Genomic DNA, 22252 nt, shown 5'->3' on the forward strand with positions numbered 1-22252 from the left:
CTGCTGCCCTTTCTTAGCTCGCATCAAGTCCCATTCGCCCATCACCATGTGCTCTCTGACTTACATTGGCTCCCGGTCCACCAGTGCCTCTAATTTTAAGTTCTCATCTTCATGTTTGAATTCATCTATAGCCTGGCCTCTCCCTTCCTCTATAACCTCCTCTAGCTTTACTCCACCACCCAGCTCCCAAACTCTCCTTTTCTTGGGCTTTGTCTCTTGTGCATCTGCCACACCCTTCACCCCAACCCCAAGTGTACAGGAAGCAGATCCAGCTCATTAAATATACAGAAATACCAGAATCGGTGACGAAAACTGATCAGAACCCACCCAAGAGATTGGGTACTGCAGGAGTGCAGCTGACTCTGCAATCCATCTAATATATCCCTAACCCATATCTTTCAAAACCTGGACCACTCCTCTGGAAATGTCCCCACACACTCTACCTGCCCCAATGTCACCGAATGAATTTTAAACATCCCAATGCCTTCCCTCTCTAGCTCCAGTCTTTGTGGTCTTGGCAGGAGGACCAATTGGCCCAATAGCCATTGAAAAATCTCACCCAGGAGTGATAGAAAGGCTCCTTACAAGGCATTTACAGCACAAAAACAGGCCATTCAGCCAATGCTAGCTCCTTGGTATCAATGTTGCTGTGAAAATCATCGTGGGACAGGGGCAGTGAGACCAATAGAAATAAAGACTTGCATTTATATAGTTTTTTTTCATAACCACCAGTTGTGTCAAAGTGCTTAAAGCCAATGAAGTATTTTTGAAGTGTAGTCGCTGTTAACATGTAGGATCATGGCAGTTGATTTGCACACTGCAAACCCCCACAAACAGAAATGTGATAATGACCAAATAACCTGGTTCTTGTGATGTTGATTGAGGGATACATATTGGCCAGCACACCAGGGATAACTCCCCTGCTCTCCTTTGAAATAGTGCCACAGGATCTTTTACATTCATCCAAGCAGGCAGATGGGGCCTCAGTTTAATGTCTCATCCAAAACCTTCAACAGTGCAGCCCTCCCTCAGTACTCTACTGGAGCATCAAGCCCTGTATTGGGGCTTGAACCCAGGACCTGGAAACTCGGAGGTGAGTGCTACAAACTAAGCCACAGCTGACACTGGCAATAGTAAATGAGACCTGAAGGTTTACCACTGAGCTCAATACAAGGGGTTAAGGGGGTGAAACACTTCCCATATCAAACTTTTCCTAATTTTCCCTGGTATTCTGATATCAGCATCTTTATCCTTACCAATAAATCATCTTCAGTATAAAATCCTTTAACAGGTGTTTTCACATACCTGACACGGTTGCTGATAAAGCTTTAGAAACTCTGCCATGCAATGTGACAAATTAAAAGATCAGTTCAAGTTACACACAAAATTAATCACTGTCTCAGGAAATTAGTTAGCTCCAATTCACCTCGTTGATTCTCATTGGTGAGAGGTTTTCTTCAAGCAAAGAAAATGAGAACTATTCACATTGCCAGCTGGTGAAATCCATTGCTAAAATTTAAATTATTCTAAGGAATTAGAAAAGATCATTTTGTCAAGGGCCAGACTGAAATGCTGTCTTGGGTGGAATTAGTTGATCTCGCCCTTGAGCAGTGAGGATAGGGGTAGGGAAGGCACTTGGTCAGTCATTCCTTCTGATCACTACCTGTAACTCTTGTTAGAAAGCAAGTTGACAGATGGAGTGAATTCAGCCTTTGTGGTAGCATAGCATCCCCACATTGATATCCAGCTTCACACACAGAGTAGAGGCTCCTGGGCAAGGCACTAAACACATAGAGAAACATCGACAGCAGCTTCACAGCCATAATCAAAAAAATTGGCATGAGTCACAGATGGAGATGTTGGAACATATTTGCTACATATTTGGAAGGGCTGATCGAAAGCTTGTTCAAAAGGAACAGGAGACCGAGGTAGAGAGGTGGAGAGATTTAGGGACGGTAGTCAAAGCTTGAGGCCTCAGCAGCTGTAGGCATGGCCTTGAATAGAGAGGCAAAGATCAATGGAGTACTGGATTTGATGGCAGCATTGGAACAGGAACAGGGCATTCAGCCCTTTGAGTGTGTTCCGCCATTCAGCGAGATCATGGCTGACCTGTACTTAACTCCACCAAACTGCCTTGACTCCATAAAAGAGGCACAGGATACAAAAGCCGAAATGTAACAGTGAATCTACGTCAAACCTTAACCATTGTTTGGAGTTGTGTGAACAGTAATAAGCTTCACACTATGAGAAGGATGTTCGAGCAAGAGGGAGCAGACAGTGCAGATTGGCTGGACTGCTGCCTGGTATGAGGGAATATGAAGAAAGACTTAAAAAATTCACACTGTTTTTGTTTGAACAGAGAAGGCAAAGGGATGATTTGACAGAGATGTTTAAAATCAGAAAGGGATGGTTAGACTGTTTTTCAATGAAGGTCTAGATTGAGGAGACAAAGAGAAAAGAATAAATGTAAGAGGTTTGCGACAGAAAGCAGAAGAAATTTGGAGAGAATTCTGAAGAGTTGTGGTTGTTGACATGCTGCTCTTTCCCTCTCCAGATATTATCGTTCTAATTGCTTCCATCGCAGTCATTGCTGCTGGTACCCAGCGGAACATATTTGCTACATCCGCCCTCCGAAGCCTCCGCTTCCTGCAGATCCTTCGCATGGTCAGAATGGACCATCGAGGGGGCACGTGGAAACTACTGGGATCCGTGGTTTATGCACACAGTAAGGTGGGTGAATAGGGTGCATTGTACACAGACATCAACCGGTGCCCATCTCATCTTATAGCACGGGCTCCTCAGTCGTTGATGAGGCCACCCCCTTTTTCTAACTGAGCCATTTCCCCTTGAACTACCTTCATTCTCAATGCGACCAACCAGTTCCAAGGTGAGAGGAAGGTTTGGGTTTGAAGCTCACACCACTCAATGAGGAGCTGATGATCAGGATATGCCCAGGGCTCCTTCGATCTGCGGTTGGCTAAGTGGAAGATTTCAAAATGGGAAATTGCTTTTTGTAGGATTGCAAAAGAAATTTGGTCATGTGAAACATGACGATCTGTTTCACCTTGTCCAGAACATTATTTATAATAATATTTCGGTGATGGAATGAAGAGTCTAAGAAACAGGCTCCCTTTGGGATATGTAATAGTAATTAGTATTGATTCATTCCAAATGTAAAATTAGATTTCACTGCGAAAATGACATGTTCAGGATATGGTATGTGAGTCACTGAGACATGATAACTCGATGAGTGTAGCATGTCTGAGAGGAACAGGTCATTTGAGACCTCTGGTTCCCAAAGCTTTTCTATCACCGGGGCTTTCCCCACTCCTTACAACTCAGGGATACAGCTGCATTGCTGTGATTAGTGCCCTGATGTTATAGAGTTCCTGAGCAGCAATGTGCTCACCTCAACCATTCTAGCATCTCTTTTTGTTTCACACTGGCTTCTAAGAAACCCAGGAGGTTCTGACTTTGTGTTGTTCTGTTCCCTCCTGACAGGAGCTGATTACAGCTTGGTACATTGGCTTCCTGGTCCTGATCTTCTCCTCATTTCTTGTTTACTTGGTAGAGAAGGATACGAATGCTGAGTTTGCCACTTACGCCGATGCTCTATGGTGGGGCACAGTGAGTACAACCTTTGCACTGCCACTTTGCTTTGGAAAGATTCCTTACAGAAATATAAACACAGGATAGTTAAAACCAAGGGACAAGAAATCAAGTCACCAAGTTACAAGCAATTCACACAATGGTGACACGAGCCCATCGACATTGGGATGTCACAGAGACCACAGTTTGCCTTCAGTTTCTCTCTCCTCTGCTCTCTCTTATTCTCTCTCTCTTTCTCTCCCTCTCACTCTCTCTTCCCTGCTCCCCCTTGCTCTCTTTCTCTCCCAATCTCTCTTTTCCTACTTACTTTCCTTCTCACTCTCACTCATTATCTCTCTCTCCCACTCGCTCTGTCTCCCTAACAGTCTTTCACTCTCTCTTCCTTCTATCCCCTTGGTGTCTATCTCTCACTAACTTCTCTCTCCCCCCTCTCTCTCCTCTCTCCACCACACTCTCTCTCTCCTGGGCCCCTCTCTCTCTCCTCTCTCCCCACACTCACTCTCTCCCTCCCACTCGCTTTCTCCCTTTGTTGTCTCTCCCCACTCACTCTCTCCCCACCATCTCCTCCACCCACTGTCTCTCCCTCTCCCCTTCTCTACCTCCCACTTTCTCCTTCTCACTCTATCTCTCACCCTCCTACACTTTCTCTCCCCCTCATCTTTCACTCTCTTGCATCCAATCTCTCCCTCCCCTCTCTGTCCCACTCATTCTCCTGCTCTCCCACTCACTCTATCTCTCTCTCTTTCCCACTCTCTGTTTCCCCCTCCTCCTCCCTCTCTCTCTCCCACTCTCTCTCTTTCTCTCCCACTCAACCTCTCTCTTTCGTTCTCTCTCTCTCTCTCTCTCTCTCTCTCTCTCTCTCTCGCTCCCTTGGGACTACTAACAATTAAAATGCATCCAGCTGGCAGGCTGAAAGTCAAGGAAGATTCTCCCGGGATACAGAATGCTACACATCACTTACGGCTACTGATTTCAGCAAGTGCTGAGTGGAGGGATCCCCATTCGAGCTGAAACACCGAATGACCCGTCACCCCTATGAGCCATTGCAGATATGAACAGCTTGTCTTTCAGTAACACACAAGGCCTTGAAACTCCAGGATAGGTCTGGGGCACAGCAAGATCCCACCCTACCCATCCCTGATACTCGACCCTATCTAATAATCATGGGGCACAGCAAGATCCCACAATATCCGTCCCTGGTACTGGACCTTCTGATAGTCCTGGGGTACAGCAAGATCGCATACTGTCCGTCCCTGATACTCGACCCTGTCTGATAGACCTGGGGCACAGCAAGATCCCATATTGTTCGTCCCTGATACTCGACCCTTCTGATAGTCCTGGAGCACAGCAATATCCCACACTGCCCGTCCCTGATATTCGACCCTGTCTGATAGTCCTGGGGCATAGCAAGATCCCACACTGTCCATCCCTGAAACTCGGCCCTGTCTGATAGTCCTGGGGCACAGCAAGGTCCCATATTATCCATCCCTGATATTCGACCCTACCTGGTAGTCCTGGGGCACAGCAAGATCCCATACTGTTCGTCCCTGAAATTCAACCCTTCTGATTGTCCTAGGGCACAGCAATATCCCACACTGTCCAACCCTGAAACTCAGCCCTCTCTGATAGTCCTGGGGCACAGCAAGATCCCATATTATCCATCCCTGATACGCGACCCTGCCTGATAGTCCTGAGGCAGAGCAAGATCCCAGGTTGTCCATTTCTGATGCTCGACCAAGTCTGATAATCCAAGGTCAATAATCCAATGTTTTATTTGGTTACCCACCCCTGCCGTGTATTGTGGCATCCATTGTGATTTGGGAAGGATGGAATTGAGTTGTGTCAGACCCATTCCCATTGTGTTAGTGCACTTGGTCTGGCCTCAGCATGAGACTGGGCTGTTGACCCAGTTTGATTCATGGGTGAAGACAGGTGTAGGTACGAATGCTGACAGGATGTAAGGTGTAATTCTTGTTTCTCCCTCCAGATCACTCTGACGACCATTGGTTATGGGGATAAGACTCCCACCACATGGCTCGGGAGGCTGCTGTCGGCTGGCTTTGCTCTCCTCGGGATCTCCTTCTTTGCACTTCCCGCTGTGAGTACCTGCGAGGTCGTAAAGAGAATCAGAAACCAAGTAGAATGAAAGCAGTTCTTAGACGCACGATCCACTGCCCCAAAGTGGCCCAATCAGAGCAGCAAGCTGGAAACCTCCCTGCTAAAGGATGAGTGCTATTCAAAGGTTAGTGCTGAGGCATGTTGCTGGGGAGAGCAGAAAGACAGCCTTGCTCAGCATTCAGCCACCATGTACCTTACTGCATATGAGGAAGGATATATTAGCCTTAGAGGGGGAACAAAGCAGACTCATCTAATCATACCCAGGATTAATGGGGTACATTATGAAGAGAAATTGTGTAAACTTGGCTTGTTTCTCATGAGTTTAGAAGATTAAGAGGTGAATTGATTGATGTGGTAAAGATAATTAAAGGGTTTGATAGGAATGATAGAAAGAAACCATTTCCTTGGGTGAGGGTCCAATCTTAACATTAGAGCCAGCACTGCTCCACACAAAGGGAAGTGGAAATCTGAAACTCTTCTCCCCCAAAAGGCTGTGGATACCCAGGGTCTATTGGAGTTTTCAAGGTTGAGATCAATACATTTTTGTAAGATAAGAATATCAAGTGATATGAAACAAAAGTGTGTGAGAGGAGTTGAGATAGTGATAAGCCGTGATCTAAATGAATGGTGGAACAAGGACAAGGGACTGCATGGTCTCCTGTTTTCATGTTACTTACTCTGAGAGAGCTAGGCACTGACAGTGGGTGTAAAATGTTTCTTAAAGATTTTCACTTAAATTCTAACTGGCCCAGCTACATATTGTTAAAACATGAGGATCAATTGTAATTCCCCTCACAGCGGAAAGTGGGAAAAATGGGGTTAAAACCCTCACAGTGGATTCCCACCCCCCACTGTCCTGTCAGACAGTCGAGCCACATGCAAGTCTAGAAAGGCAGTGTAAACTGGAGCACTGTGATGTTGTTAAGACCTCACCTCCACTTTAAATGAGTGGGATCTACTTGGCTTTGTTAGCCATGGGAGCAGTCCTTCCAGAGGGAAAGAGTTGGAAGTGACACTGAATTATAACAGTGCAAAGATCCTGTTATTTACAGTAGAAAGGTGGATGGAGATTCCTGAACAATGTGTACATATAAAGTGTCGTTAATGTAGAAAAAACATCCTAACGTGCCTCACAGGAATATTATCAAACAACAATTAACACAAGCCACATAAGGAGATGTTAGGCCAGGGACCAAAAACATAATCAAAGAGGGTGGGTTTTAAGGAAAGTCTTAAAGGAAGAGAGTGAAGTAGAGAGGCGGAGAGGTTTAGGGAAGGTATTCCAGAGATTAGGGCCTCAAACTGAAGGCATGTCCTCCCATGGTGAAGCGATTAAAATCAGGGCTGTAGTAGAAGACAGAATTAGAGGAGCAAAGAGAGGGCTTTGTGGCTGGAGGAGGTTAGACAGATAGGGAAGGGTGAGGCCATGGAGGGATTTGAAAACAAGGATGAATAAGAGAAGGATTGAAGTTTTTGAATTGTGGTGCCCTTGGTGTTTCACAATGATCATAATCACGAATGACAATCCTCATAATGCTTTAAAGCTTACTGCTGCAACTTAATTAACGTGGCTTTTTAATGGAAGTAATTTCCCCACCATTAACATCTCACGCAACATGAACACACAGCTGTGGTGACCCTCACATAAAGGAATACATTAATCATTTCTCATAGCATTACAAGAAGGAAAGCCCTGACTGAGAGGGCTCAAATTCAAGGGACTGCCCAGGACAAAGCTCATATCCCAAGGACTGTCCAGGACAAAGCACAAATCCCAGGGACTGCCCAGGACAAAGCTCATATCCCAGGGACTGCCCAGGACAAAGCTCATATCCCAGGGACTGTCCAGGACAAAGCACAAATCCCAGGGACTGCCCAGGACAAAGCTCATATCCCAGGGACTGTCCAGGACAAAGCTCATATCCCAGGGACTGTCCAGGACAAAGTTCATATCCCAGGGACTGTCCAGGACAAAGCTTATATCCCAGAGATTGCTCAGGACAAAGCTCATATCCCAAAGACTGTCTGGGACAGAGCTCATATCCCAGGGACTGCCCAGGACAAAGTTCATATCCCAGGGACTGCCCAGGACAAAGCTCATATCCCAGGGACTGTCCAGGACAAAGCTCATATCCCAGGGACTGTCCAGGACAAAGCTCATATCCCAGAGATTGTCCAGGACAGAGCTCAGAACTTAGGGATGGTACAGCAGAGTTTACAACTTCTGAGGAAGTTAAACCACTGGAAAACCAAGGAGTGGTTTTTTTGAGAGAGTCAGTCTAACCTGCAGTAATTCCAATATATTCCAATGGTGCCAGTGGGTTTGTTGGTCTCCAGCCCCTTTAATCCAACCAATGTCTCCACCTCAATCAATTCAAAACCCTGTAGCATACTAGCTCTATTCTGGACATTGGGCAGTAAGTTAGTGTCAACATATTCACTAAATACTGCTATAAAATAATCAACTTAATTTCCTCCTTGTCACTTCTATCCTTTTGAAATCTATGGGCAGAATCATCCCAGTATTGCACTAAGTGCAATAGCAGGCGTGAAAAATGAAGACATTGGCGGGTTTTCGCGCTGTATCATCCACTTCATTAATTATGCAGCCACAGGAAAAACAGTCTCACCAGCAGGCGGCCTCTGAATTGCCCGCCATGCCATAACCTCACCGTTTCCTCACTCTGGGTGCTATATCTAAACTGTAGCCGCGCACACAGTTCTCAATGCCTGCAGCCCAGGACTGCTCCAGTGAAGACATGGCCCTGAAAGTCAAGAAGAATTCAGTGACCCGACACTGGACTGCCTGTTGGAGGCCCGCTGTGATGTCCCCGACCCCCGCTCTGGCCACAGGATGTCCAGCAATCTCACCACTCTAACTTGGGAGGTGATGGCAGTGGTGGTCAGTGCCAAAGCTGCACAGAAGAGGTTGGCCATCCAGCGCAGAAAGAGGATGAATGATCTGATCCGTGCAGCCAGGGTAAGGCTACCATCTCATCACTCTAAACTCACACACTCATAAAGCCATCGCACATTCACTAGCATCTCACTCACTGCCAGCTCAAGGCACACCACGACTCGCTCTCTCTCTCACACATCCTCACATCTCCACCTGGCCTCAGCTCCTCTGGGGACTGCCTCCTCAGCCCTCAACATCTTGAGGCCACTTGCACAGATCAACATGTGCCCCACACACACCCTGGGACAACCCCTCCCCCCCCCTTTCCCTAGTACAGCTCTTAACCTGCAGCCTCTTCCCTTGCTTGAGGTCACTTCTCCCCTTTCCCCAAACAAGCCCTAACCCTACAGCTGTTGAAAAGCCACCCCCGCCTTACACTGGTCTGATAGGTAGAGACCTGGCCATGAGCCCCCCTAAAAGTGATGTGGTGCTGTCTGCGAAGCCTGACACTGATGACCATGAGTGCTGCCCAAAGCAAGGTAGGCAAACAAACTGTGAAGTCCTGAGCGAAATGCAACTCGCCAGGTGCACGTCACTTATGTCCAGTTGTGAAACATGCCAACATGCCTGATGATCCAGCATAGGGGGAATGATTCTGGTGAACAGAGCTTAAAATGAGATGCAAAAGTATTGAAATTAGGTTCCCGACGTGAGACGGCAAGAAACATGGCCTACCATTGACGGATGGAGCAGACAATCGCAAACTGGTTTTACAGCGATGCAAAACCAATTTTTTCCACTCCCACCCGCTATGATGTATGCAGCAAATGGGAGCGGACAATTCCACCCTATATTTCTGACTAACTCCTCTTTTGTGTGCAAACGCAAATGCACCAGGGGCTTTTACCCTATTGATCTCTAGGGGCAGAATTTTGAGTTCGGCGAGCGGGTGTAGTTTGCAGGCCCGGGAGCTGCTGGGAAACGGGCCGCCACCCGTGATTGGCCCCCAACCGTGATTTCACGCTGGCGGGCCAACTAAGGCCCACCCAATGTGAAACACAGCTCCCCACTGTTGGGAAGGGCCATGTGGGAGCAATGGTGACCCAGTGACCAGTTTAAAAACGGCCCTGGCAGCCCTTGGAAGGCTGCCACGGACGAACGTCTGTTCTTTGTTGGCAAAGTGATGGAGTCAAGTGCGGCTGCAGACGCCAGGCAGGAGGGCAGGTCGGGTGGGCACTCAGCCCCCGCTTTTTGGATGAGTGCTTCACAGTCCTCCTGGAGGAGGTGGCTGCCAGGAGGGACACCCTTGTCCCCAGAGATGGGAGGAGGAGACCACTGCACCTCACAAAGAGGGCATGGGAGGAGGCGGCAGTGCTGGTTAGCAGCCGCGACATGGTGCGGGGCACCTGGGTGCAGTGCCAGAAGAGATTCAATCACCTGCTGTGCTCAGGAAGGGTGAGTACTGTGTTGGCAAGGGTCAGTGTGCAGAAGTGTTAAGGTCTGGCCATCCCCCCGTGGACCTCAGGGGTGTTAGAGCCTGAGTGCCAACTGTCAATCATGCCGGAGCTGGCCAAAGAGGTGAGCCCTGGCTGCCTTGTGGCTCGAGGGCCATGACTTGGATGTGCCCTGGGAGGTGTTCCTCAGCTGGGGTTGGCCAGGCTGCAACGGCGATGCAGGTAGAGAGTGGATTAATCCATGCTCCTCTGACCTTTCAGGAGAAGACAAGCCATTACAAGCAGAGAGGTCGCGTACAGGCAGAGGCCCACCCAACCTGCAGCTGCTGACCAGATTCGAGCAGGACCCCCTGGAGCTGGAGAGCCGGCACACTCCACATGCAACCGGGTGTGGAGAGGCGGGGGTTTCAGATGAAGTTAAGAGCGCAGTGCACAGAGGTGAGAGTTTCAGATTGTGCAACCATTCTAGTGTAGTCTCTTCATTGATGGGAGCCTCAAACCTGGAGTCCCCATTGATCATTGAACGACAATGGCGCCATGATGCAGATCTCCATTGTCTTACCAGAGTGCCTGGCATACACAGTGACAGAGTGATGACTTTAACTAATGACATGTCCTTGTTCTCCCTTTTAGATTCACCAGCATGCACTCACTTTCTGGACCCTGAAGGGCCACACGTAGTGCCAGAGGACCACCAGGCATCCTTTTCACCTGCGTCACACCCACTCTCTGAACCAAGCAAGCGCAGATACCAGCACCTCGGCGGGCATAACATCACCACGTGGTCTATCGGTGCACATTGATGACGGCACTTCACACTCACTTGAGGTGCAGGCAGAGGCAGAGAGTGCCCAAGGCACCAGCAGTCAAAGGCAGTTGATGAGCCTGTGGAGTCATCCATTAGGATGCAGATGCTGGATGTCCAGCGGGATGTGCGGCAGGATCTGGCAGAGATCCATGAATGTATGCACGCCATGGTCTCCGTTGTGGAGGAATCCTTGCAGAGTGTGAGCACTGCATTGACCCTCATGGCCAAGCGCACTGCCTCCTCCATTGAAATAGTGGCAACTTTCATGGAGAGGCTGCTCCAGGAACGGAATCAGGGGTTCCTGGGGTTGCACCCGGTCCTGCAAGCCCTCAAACAGGCACTGACCTCATGTAGTCATTGTCAGTGTGGGAGATGGATGAGGCACCCAGTATCCCAGCTAGGTGCCTGTCCATCAGTGGTGAGCAGGGAGGTCCAGAGCAACCTCACGTTGGCACACAAGATGCCTGTCGTTTCTGCGGGCTCCTCTCAGGGCACTCTGGATGACGGCAGAAGCTCCTCCGCCCCTCCGCCAGTGATTGTGGCACCTGATGAGGCTGCAGTGACTGGGGAGATGCCAACCATGGCACTGGCCACGCCCTCCCAGGCACCGGCCATGCCCTTCTCCACCCCTCCCAGCCAGCACAGGCTCCACTGGCCAGAGGACAACTGCCAAGGTCATCAAGGCCAACAAGACAGCAGGGTCAGCAGGCTGTCTCCAATGCCGATGCCAGCAAAGGGGAGCACCAAGGCATAGCACTCAGAAACTTGAGTTAAAGGTACCATGAGCACAAGAGGGACAGGTTAAGGGTGATTTTCAGTTCATTTATGTTTGGTTTATATGTCTGCAGGTGTGGACATCAACACCAGTAATGGTAATGTCATTATACATTCAATGTGACAATAATATTAAATTTGCTTTGGCTCTGATGGCCTGAGTATACTTCACCTTTTTTCTTTCCGGTGCAGGGTACGCCAGTATGTAATGCTGGACGTGAGTGACTGGATACTTTATTGCACAGGCATTGAGTGGACTTTGGGTGCAAATGAAAGTGTCATTTCAGTCATCCTGGATGGAGACAGCAGCCCTGGCATAAGATGGAAGCAGATCTTTGGTGGCCTAGCTGAAGGAGCGTTGGGTCAAGGCATCCCTGGTGTCCCTGAAGATTACAGAGCTCTGCCTCCACGCCCTCAACGTTCTCCTCACTGTGCACCTCTGCTGACTCACTACTGGATTCATCCTCTGTGGCCTGTGGAGCTGCATCAAGATCCTCTTCCTCCAGTGGGTTTCCCTTTGTCAGTGCCAGATTGTGGAGAGCGCAGCATGCAACCATTATCAGGGACACCCACTCTGGGGGTATTGTAGTGCACCCCCTGAATGGTCCAGGCATTGGAAGCACACCTTGAGAAGACGTATGGTCCTCTCTACCACCGCTCTTGTGGAGGCATGACTCCTCTTTAACGCTGCTCTGCCTCTGTTCTTGGGTGGCGGAGAGGCATCATGAGCCACCTTTTCAAGAGATAGCCCTTATCACCCTGCAGCCATCCATCCAGTCGGGCTGGAGCACTGAAGAGCCTCAGCACCTGGGAATGTCTCAGGATATAAACAAGATGGAAGCTGACAGGGTACCTTGCACAGTCTTGCAGAATCTGTATCCTGTGGTCACAAACTATCTGCACCATCCTGTTAACGAAGGCACCCGGCTGACCCACTGGCGCCTTGATGGCCACATGTGTGCAGTCGATTGCACCCTGGACGCGGGGGAACCCAGCAATTGCTGCAAAGCCTCTGGCTCGCTCAGCCTAGCTGGCCTCATCCATACGGTAGTGAATGAAAGTCAATACCTGCCTGAACAGAGCTTCTGTCACCAGTTTGACGCAACTGTGGGCAGCTGATTGAGAGACTCCACACAGATCCCCCACTGACCCCTGGAAAGAGCCGGGGCATAGAAGTTGAGAGCCACTGTGACCTTCAGAGCCACTGGCATGGGGTGTCCACCCACATAGTCAGAGCTGATCTCAGGCCCAGTGATCTGACAAACGGAGATCACAGTCTCCCTTGAGAGGCAGAGCCTCCTTTGGCATTGTACCTCAGACATATTGAGGGAGCTGCATCGTGCCTGTAAACCCTGGCAGCAGGATAGTGGCGTCTTCTTCGGTCCCTTCCACCTTGGACTTGCTGCTGGCCCTGCGCCCCTTGTGCCTGTGCCTCTCCTCCCACCAGTTGCTCCCCTGGAAGCTGCATAAGGACACCTGGCCTCCTCTCCCTTCTGCCCCTCTCTTCCGCCTCAGAGGAAGTGCCACCAGTGGAGACCACAATCCCCATTACCAGCGTTACAGAAGGCTATCTGATACTTGGAAGGGCCCACACGGCCTGAGTCCTCCGGGATCCTTGGAGACACCAAGGAGACTGGAAATGAAGGCTGGAAATTCTCAGAATGAAGCCCTGAACAGAGATGCAGCTGCCAAGTACCAGTAAGCAACCAGCAGCAAACTGTCTCCAAAACTCCTCACTAAGCACACTAGCAATGCTGCTAACCCTTCTTAGCCTGCCCTTGAATGAGGTTTAGCAAATTGTCAGCCGCCTGCCTGCCCATTTTGCTCGTGCAACGAGCGTGAAATTGCACGGGCAATGTAAAATACAGCTTAATTGCCTTTTTAATGACCTTAACTGGCTTCGTAATTGATGGCAGGCACAGCTCCGATTCCCACTCGCCCCGCCAATCAAAATATCGCGCGAGTGCGCGGTGATGGCGGGACACTCACCCGACGCCAACACACACTATTTTACAATCGAGCGGGTCGGGCGCGCACCCACCTGCTCAGCGAAAAATTCTGCCCTCAGGCTCTATTTGTGCCTCTGGTATCTCTTTGTCCTGTAGAAAACATTTCTCACTCCTTCCTTCCACTTTACTTTTCCAATTCATGCATTTAAGGCTTGTTTAGCCTAAGCTTGTTTTTTTTTGTGGCCATCCTTTACTCGCTCATATTCAATGTAATAGTTTTAACTCTGCCTTTTCCCTTGACCAGTGATACCATTGAACAACACACCCCACTAAATTTCCTTTAATTCCCCATTGTTGAATTTTGTATATTTGTCCCAGTGCTGATCCACTGGTGTCCTCGTTATTGCAAGATCCTAATCTGGCAAAGAGGGTCTTCCAACACAGTGAGCAGCTTCATTTTGTCTTCTGGGTATAAGGAAGGTTTGGACAGGAAGGGATCCCAAATTTAAATATTTCAGCAAACCATCAATGTGCATTAATGCAAGGATCAGTGTGCATGGCCCGAATACTTCAATTTCACTTACTCATTACACTCCAATCTGGGTTTGGACCAGACTCTGCAGAAACATGTTAAATGGAAAGTATCAAAAGTCCACATAAACAGTCTACAGAAAACCTTAATGAGACCTCAGCTGGAGCACTGTGTGAGGTAGTGGATTCCACACCATAGGATGTGTATTGAAGCTTTAGAGAGGGTAGAACACAAACTCATTGGAATGCTGACTGGTATGAGGAAATACGAATACAAAGAAAGATGTAAAAAATTGGTTCATTTTTCATTAGAACACTGCAGATATGATAGATGTGTTTAATTGTCGCTGGGTCAAAATCCTGGAATTCCCTTCCTAACATGGACTGCAGCGGTTCAAGAAGGCAGCTCACCACCACCTTCTCAAGGGCAACTAGGGATGGGCAATAAATGCTGGCCCAGCCAGCGAAGCCCAAATCCTGTGAATGAATTTTTTAAAAACTTATGAGAGGACAGGAGAGGTAGAATCAGACTGTTTGCAGCATTTGGGGAGTCCAGAACAAGGGACCATTCATTAACCTCTCCTTCCAGCAACTTGTGTTGGACGTGTAACCAATTAGACTGGATGTGACTGACATGTTTTCATGCCCTTTATCGCAGGGTATTCTTGGCTCAGGGTTTGCCTTAAAAGTTCAAGAGCAACATCGGCAGAAGCACTTTGAGAAGAGAAGGAATCCAGCAGCCAGCCTCATTCAGGTAGGCCCCATGTTGACACAGTGTTGAGTGTGTCAGTCAGTTCTGTGACTCTGCCTGAAATCAGACAAGGGAATGGCAAAGTGCTTATTTTAAGCAAAGGAAGTTGTATTCCTGAAAGATGTGAGGAGTTCTCTGATTAATGAGCTATTCATTAATTGGAACCCATGATGACAGAAGGGAGAAGGTCCAGAGGAAAGGAAACATAACTGCCTGGTGCCCCTCAGTGAGGTAGGGTAGTGCACAGGATCTGGGGCTGGATTAACAACCCAAAGTAACTCACACAGTTATTCACACTGGCTCATTCTTGCTGTTCGCATGCAAAAAAATGATAGATCTTGGCAACTGGGAGAGAGACACAAAGAACAACAAAAGGTTACAAAACAGATAGTAAGAGATACAAAAAGGGAGTATGAAAAGACACTCTGCAACTACATCAAAATCAATGCAATTTTTTTTAAGAAAGAAAGGATGATGCAGAGCAATGTGGACTTCTTGGAGAGTGATAATGGTGACATTCTAAATGAAAATAAGGTAATGGTGAGCATGTTGAATAATTACTTTGCATCAATATTTACAGTAGAGGAAGAGGGGTCAGCATGCCAGAAATCCCAAGGAAACTAATATTGAATTAGGGACTCACCAAAATTAGTTTAGCAAAATGTCAATACTGAGGAAAGTAATGGCACTATACAGTGACAAACCCTAGGACCAGATGGTTTCCATCTCAGGGTTTTAAATGAAGAACTTTGAAGATGCCCTAATTATAATCATCCAAAGGTCTTTCAATTTGCAAACAGATTGGGATATTGTGCATTGATCATACCTTTTCTAAGAATGGTGACAAAAAAAACCCAGGGAATAAAGACCGGTTAGCCTAACATCTGTTGTCAGGAATTTGCTAGTCTAATTAAGGATAGGGCGACTGAACACCTTAAAGTTTTTCAGCTGATCAGAGAGAGGCAGCATGGATTTGCAAAGGGTAGGTCATGCCTGATGGTTTGAAGAGGTGAATACTCTAGTGGAAAGAGGAATATCTCTGGATGTTATTTATATAGTGTTTCAGAAAGCATTTGATATTGTTCCTTGTAAGAGACTGTTAGCTAAAGTTGAAGTTCACGGAATATGATGATGCAGTGGTATTGTCACTGGACTAGTAATCCAGAGTCCCAAGGTAATGCTGTGGTGACCCGGGTTCAAATCCCACCACGGCAGATGGTGGAATTTGAATTCAATAAAAATCTGGAATTATAAGTCTAATGATGTAAAAACCTATCTGGTTCACCAATGTCCTTTTGGGAAGGAAATCTGTCATCCTTACCCGGTCTGGCCTACACGTGACTCCAGCAATGTGGTTGACACTTAAATGCCCTCCGAAATGGCCCAGTCTCATGGCACCAGTAACAAATCATTACAAAGTCACAAGAAAGGAATGAAACCGGCCGGACCACTCGGCATCGGCCTAGGCACCGGAAACGACAATGGCAATCTCAACCCTGTTGACCCTGTAAAGCCCTCCTTACTAACATCTGGGGGCTAGTGCCAAAATTGGGAGAGCTGTCTCACAGACTAGTCAAGCAAGTCATCCTCACAGAATCATACCTTACAGACACCACCATCACCATCCCTGGGTGTGTCCTGTCCCAGTGGCAGGACAGGCCCAGCAGAGGTGGCTGCACAGTGGTAAACAGTCAGGTGGGAATCCTCAACACCGACTCCGGACCCCATGAAGTCTCATGGCATCAGGTCAAACATGGGAAAGGAAACCTACTGCTGATAGCCATGTACCGCCCTCCCTCAGCTGATGAATCAGTGCTCTCCCATGCGGAACACTCCTTGGAAGAAGTACTGAAGGTGGCAAGGGTGCAGAATGTACTCTGGGTGGGGGACTTCAATGTCCATCACCAAGAGTGGCTCAGTAGCTCCACTACTGACCGAGCTGGCCGAGTCCTAAATGACATAGCTGCTAGACTGGATCTGCGGCAAGTGGTGAGGGAACCAACAAGAGGGAAAAACATACTTGACCTCATCCTCACCAACCTGCCTGCCATAGATGCACCTGTCCATGACAGTATCAGTAGGTGTGACCACCACACAGTCATTGTGGAAACGAAGTCCCACCTTCACATTGAGGATACCCTCCATCGTGTTGTGTGGCAGTACCACAATGCTAAATGGGATAGATTTCAAACAGATTTAGCAACTCACAACTGGGCATCCATGAGGCACTGTGGGTCATCAGCAGCAGCAGAATTGTACTCAAACACAATCTGTAACCTCATGGCCCAGCATATCCCCAACTCTGCCATTACCATCAAGCCAGGGAATCAACCTTGGTTCAATAAAGAGTGCAGGAGCACCACCAGGCATACCTAAAAATGAGGTGTCATCCTGGTGAAGCTATAACACAGGACTACTTGTGTGCCAGACAGCATAAGTAGCAAGTGATAGACAGGGCTAAGCAATTCCACAACCAATGGATCAGATCTAAGCTCTCCAGTCCTGCCACATCCAGTCCTGAATGGTGGTGGACAATTAAACAACTCACTGTGGGAGGAGGCTTCACAAATATCTCCATCCTTAATGATGGAGGAGCCTAGCACATCGGTGCAAAAGATAAGGCTGAAGCATTTGCAACAATCTTCAGCCAGAAGTGCTGAGTGGATGATTCATCTTGGCCTCCTCCGGAGGTCCCCAGCATCACAGATGCCAGTCTTCAGCCAATTCAATTCACTCCACGTGACAAAGAAATGTCTGAAGGCACTGGATACTGCAAGGGCTATGGGCCCTGACAATGTTCCGACAATAGTACTGAAGACTTGTGCTCCAGAACTTGCTGCGCCCCTAGCCAAGCTGTTCCAGTACAGCTACAACATTGGCATCTACCCAGCCATGTGGAAAATTGCCCAGGTATGTCCTGTGCACAAAAAGCGGGACAAATCCAACCTGGCCAATTACTGCCCCATCAGTCTACTCTCGATCATCAGTAAAGTAATGGAAGGGGTCATCAACAGTGCTATGAAGCGGCACTTGCTTGGCAATAACCTGCTCACTGACGCCCAGTTTGGGTTCCGCCAGGGTCACTCAGCTCCTGACTTCATTACAGCCTTGGTTCAAACATGGACAAAAGAGCTGAACTCCCGAGGTGAGGTGAGAGTGACTGCCCTTGACATCAAGGCCCCATTTGACCGAGTGCGGCATCAAGGAGCCCTAGCAAAATTGGAGTCAATGGGAATCAGGGGGAAAACGCACTGCTGGTTGGAGTCATACCTAGCACAAAGGAAGATGGTTGTGCTTGTTGGAGGTCAGTCATCTCTGCTCCAGGACATCACTGCGGGAGTTCCTCAGGGTAGTGTCCTCAGCCCAAACATCTTCAGCTGCTTCATCAATGACTTTCCTTCCATCATAAGGTCAGAAGTGGGGATGTTCGCTGATGATTGCACAATGTTCAGCACCATTCGCAACTCCTCAGATACCGAAGCAGTCTTTGTCCAAATGCAGCAAGACCTGGACAATATCCAGGTTTGGGCTGACAAGTGGCAAGCAACACTCACACCACACAAGTGTCAGGCAATGACCATCTCCAACAAGAGAGAATCCAACCATCGCTCCTTGATGTCCAATGGCATTACCATCACTGAATTCCCCACTATCAACATCCTGGGGGTTACCATTGACCAGAAACTGAACCTGACTAACCATATAAATACTGTGGCTACAAGAGCAGTTCAGAGGCTAGGAATCGTATGGCAAATAACCCAACTCCTGACTCCCCAAAGCCTGTCCACCATCTAGAAGGCACAAGTCAGGAGTGTGATGGAATACTCCCCACTTGCCTGGATGAGTGCAGCTCCCACAACGCTCAAGAAGCTTGACACCGTCCAGGACAAAGCAGCCTGTTTGATTGGCACCACATCCACAAACATTCACTCCCTCCACCACCGATGCACAGTAGCAGCAGTGTGTACCATCTACAAGATGCACTGCAGGAACTCACAAAGGCTTCTTCGACATCATCTTCCAAACCCACAACCACTACCATCTAGAAGGACCAGAGCAGCAGATAGATGGGAACACCACCACCTGGGAGCTCCCCCCCAAGTCACTCACCATCCTGACTTGGAAATATATCGCCGTTCCTTCACTGTCGCTGGGTCAAGGTCCTGGAGCTCCCTTCCTAACAGCACTGTAGGTGTACCTACACCACATGGACTGCAGCGGTTCAAGGAGGCAGCTCACCACCACCTTCTCAAGGGCAACTAAGGATGGGCAATAAATGCTGGCCCAGCCAGCGAAGCCCACATCCCGTGAATGAATAATAAAAAAAATTGAAGATAAATTATTGACCCGGTTAGGAAATTGGCTAAGCAGCCGGAGAAAGAACAGGGAGAATGGGCAGGTACTGTAATTGATAGGATATGACTAGTGGTGTCCCGCAAGAATCTGTGTTGGAGCCTTAATTATTCACTTTTTTTTAAAGACTTAGTTATAGATAGAAACCTTTGTTTCTAAGTTTGCTGATGAGACAAAGGTAGGCAGCATTGTTAGCAGTCGAGATGGAAGCGTGACATTGGAAAGAGATATTAATAGATTAAGTGAATGGGCAAAGCTGCAGCAAATGGATTTCAGCTTAGACAAATGTGAGGTCATCCACTTTTAACCTAAGAAAGGTTAGAACAGGGTACTTTCTAAACGGGGATAAAATAGAAACAGCGGAGGTTCAAAGAGACTTGAGCCAGGATTTCACAGGATCCAGGGAATGAGTTGGGGACAGGATTGGTGGGGGGAGGGGGCTTTAAAATCAGATGAGATGGGAGAGGATGATGTGCCCGTCACCTTGCCACTGCAGATGACATTCTACCAGCAGTGGGGAAGGTGGCAGGGGGCCCTCCTGTCCTTAGGTCAATTGAGGCCCCAAACTGGCCACTTAAGGGCCTCCTCTGGATACCAGTGGCTTTACCAGCAGCAGAGGGGGCACCTCACCTCATGGGGAGACCACTGGGTATACCCTGGCTGCCTCTTTGTGGGTGGGGTGGGGGGGTGGGGGGGTGCGTGGAAATGCCCTCCAGTTTGGTTACCCCACCACCAATGCTGAAAGATCCTCCCCTGCCCTCACAACAGAAACCCCCTCCACCCTCACTGAAGCCTCCCTAGTTTGCCCCTGTGAACGGACCCCAGTTAACTCCATTGCAATGGCTGCTGCATTATGTCGGGTCCTTGCTGGCTGCAGTCCCAGCAGTCACCCAATTGGCCAGCAGCTCTTGGGAGTGGGACTTCATCCCTTAAAGGGACAGAAGCCCTGACTGTACACAATTCAGTGCCTGCTGCTCAAAAAATGCAGTCAGGGCCCCCATGACCAGCCAAGGCAGGGTTGTCCCCAACTTTCCAGCCAGTGGTGGAAGGAGCCACTGTCCCATACAATCCCAGCCTCGGGATTCCATGTACAGAGATCATGAATGTATCATGGACCGTTATGGGAAGTAATCAAAAGGGCCATACAAAGCCCTGGTTCGACCACACCTGGAGTGCTGTGAGCAGTCCTGGGCACCACACCTTAGGAAGAATTATATTGACCTTGGAGGGGTTCACTAAAACAATAACTGGACTCCAACGGTTAAATTACAAGGAGAGGTTACACAAACTAATGTTTTATTCCCTGGAATTTAGAAGGTTAAGGGGTGATTTGATCAAAGTTCAAGATATTAAGGGGAACAGATAGGATAGATAGAGAGAAACTGTTTCTACTGGTTGGGGAGTCTAGGACTAGGTGGCATGGCCTAAAGATTAGTGGCAGATCCTTCAGGAGTGAAGTTAGAAACACTTTTAATGCAAACACTGGTGAAGTTTGGAGCTCTATCACAAATAGCAATGATGCTAGAGTAATTGTGAATTTTACACCTGAGATTAATGGATTTTTGTTAACCACAGGTATTAAGGAATATGGCACAAAAATCCATATATGAAGTTACGTCGCAGATCAGCTTTGATCTCATTGAATGACAGAACAGTCTCCAGGGACTAAATGGTCTCCTCTTGTTCCCATGTTCCTACACAGTTACTCTCACACTGATATACGCACATTAATTTTATTCTCCCCACAGAGGGGTTTGGAGGCAGGGTGTCCCATTTACCCAGACGGGAAGGTGCAGGGTGGAGACCAGGTCTCCTTCCCGACTCCTCACGATTAAGTGCAGGACGGGAAGGTTCGAGGACAACCTTCCTGCCCGGATGCCAATTGAGACCTGATTGGTATTCAACTAGCGGTGGGTGGGGGCCAGGTCATGTGGGCCACTCACCAGGTAAACCCTGGTGGCATGGTGGGGGGATTCATTCTACTCGGGCAGCCCATGCCAAATGGGGAGACTCAGTGGAGGCAAGGGCCTTCATGGTTAAGATCCCATCAGGTAAGTGCCTGAATGGCAGTAAATTGGGTTAGGGGCCTGGAGTGGACAGGGCAGGGTTGCCACCTGGTCTCCAGCCAATGGACCAGTCCACCACCCCAAGCACTAAATTCCTCCCATTGTGCTCCTCACATTGTTGTCATCGTTTGAAATTTGGTGTTCTTACATTTGTCCTGATGAGTGCAGGGCGAGAAGCTTCAACAACATGGCTCTCTTTTCAGCAAAGTTATCTTAATTATTCAATTTCCTTGGAACAGAACTTTTTAAGTTCTTTCTCGTCTGTAGTGGGCAGCCAATAGCAGTGTTCCTGAGAAACTCCTTCCCATCCCTCAACAGACAGTTGAGACACAACAGCTCATTCTTCAAATGTTAACCTTTATAAATCATTCCTCCGTGAGCAACCATTACTGTGCAGTGAGCGAGAACAGAAGCTGCCAAGCATGAATCTGTCTCGCTGGCATTCCAACATAAAGCACAAACAGCAGCTGCGATTCTTTGCCGAGTTTTAATTTACTGTATGATGTACATGAGGAAGGCGAAAAGAGTAGGAAGCGTCAATGAGGGTCATCACTCACTACAGGGGAGGAGAGTAAGGGTTAAATTAGGAGAAATGATTTTATAGGCTAGGCTTGTTTTCCCTCGAGTATGGAAGATTAACGGATGATCTAATTGAGGTGTTAAATATGATTAAAGGATTTGGGAGATTAGAGGGAGAGCAATTATTTCCTCTGAGGGCATAATCTTTAAATTAGAGCTAGGCCATTCAGGAGCTGAGGCACAGACAGGCTTGAGGGGCCGAAGGGCCTCATTTCCCAATGTTTCTGCGTTCTACCCTCACCGCAAACCCAGCTGAGATCAGCACAAGTCATAGTTAGCAAATAATTTTCCTTTGATTTACCAATGCACAATTTGTTGGCATCAGCTGTGAGCCTTACCTTCATGATGAGAATACCTATAC

General features: G+C 48.2%; 1 protein-coding gene across 1 annotated transcript in view; it reads left to right on the forward strand.

Annotated features, from left to right (window-relative positions):
- Nucleotides 1-22252, forward strand: part of LOC144680694 (potassium voltage-gated channel subfamily KQT member 5-like) — a 108484-nt gene that overhangs the window by 20364 nt on the left and 65868 nt on the right. Inside the window, exons 2-5 of the mRNA XM_078541942.1 lie at nucleotides 2555-2730; nucleotides 3502-3627; nucleotides 5597-5707; nucleotides 14801-14896. Coding sequence (XP_078398068.1) covers nucleotides 2555-2730; nucleotides 3502-3627; nucleotides 5597-5707; nucleotides 14801-14896 — 509 coding nt within the window. The remainder of the gene's footprint in view (nucleotides 1-2554; nucleotides 2731-3501; nucleotides 3628-5596; nucleotides 5708-14800; nucleotides 14897-22252) is intronic.

Source organism: Cetorhinus maximus, chromosome 5 (assembly GCF_964194155.1).
Source record: "Cetorhinus maximus chromosome 5, sCetMax3.hap1.1, whole genome shotgun sequence".
NCBI classification, from domain to species: Eukaryota; Metazoa; Chordata; class Chondrichthyes; order Lamniformes; family Cetorhinidae; genus Cetorhinus; species Cetorhinus maximus.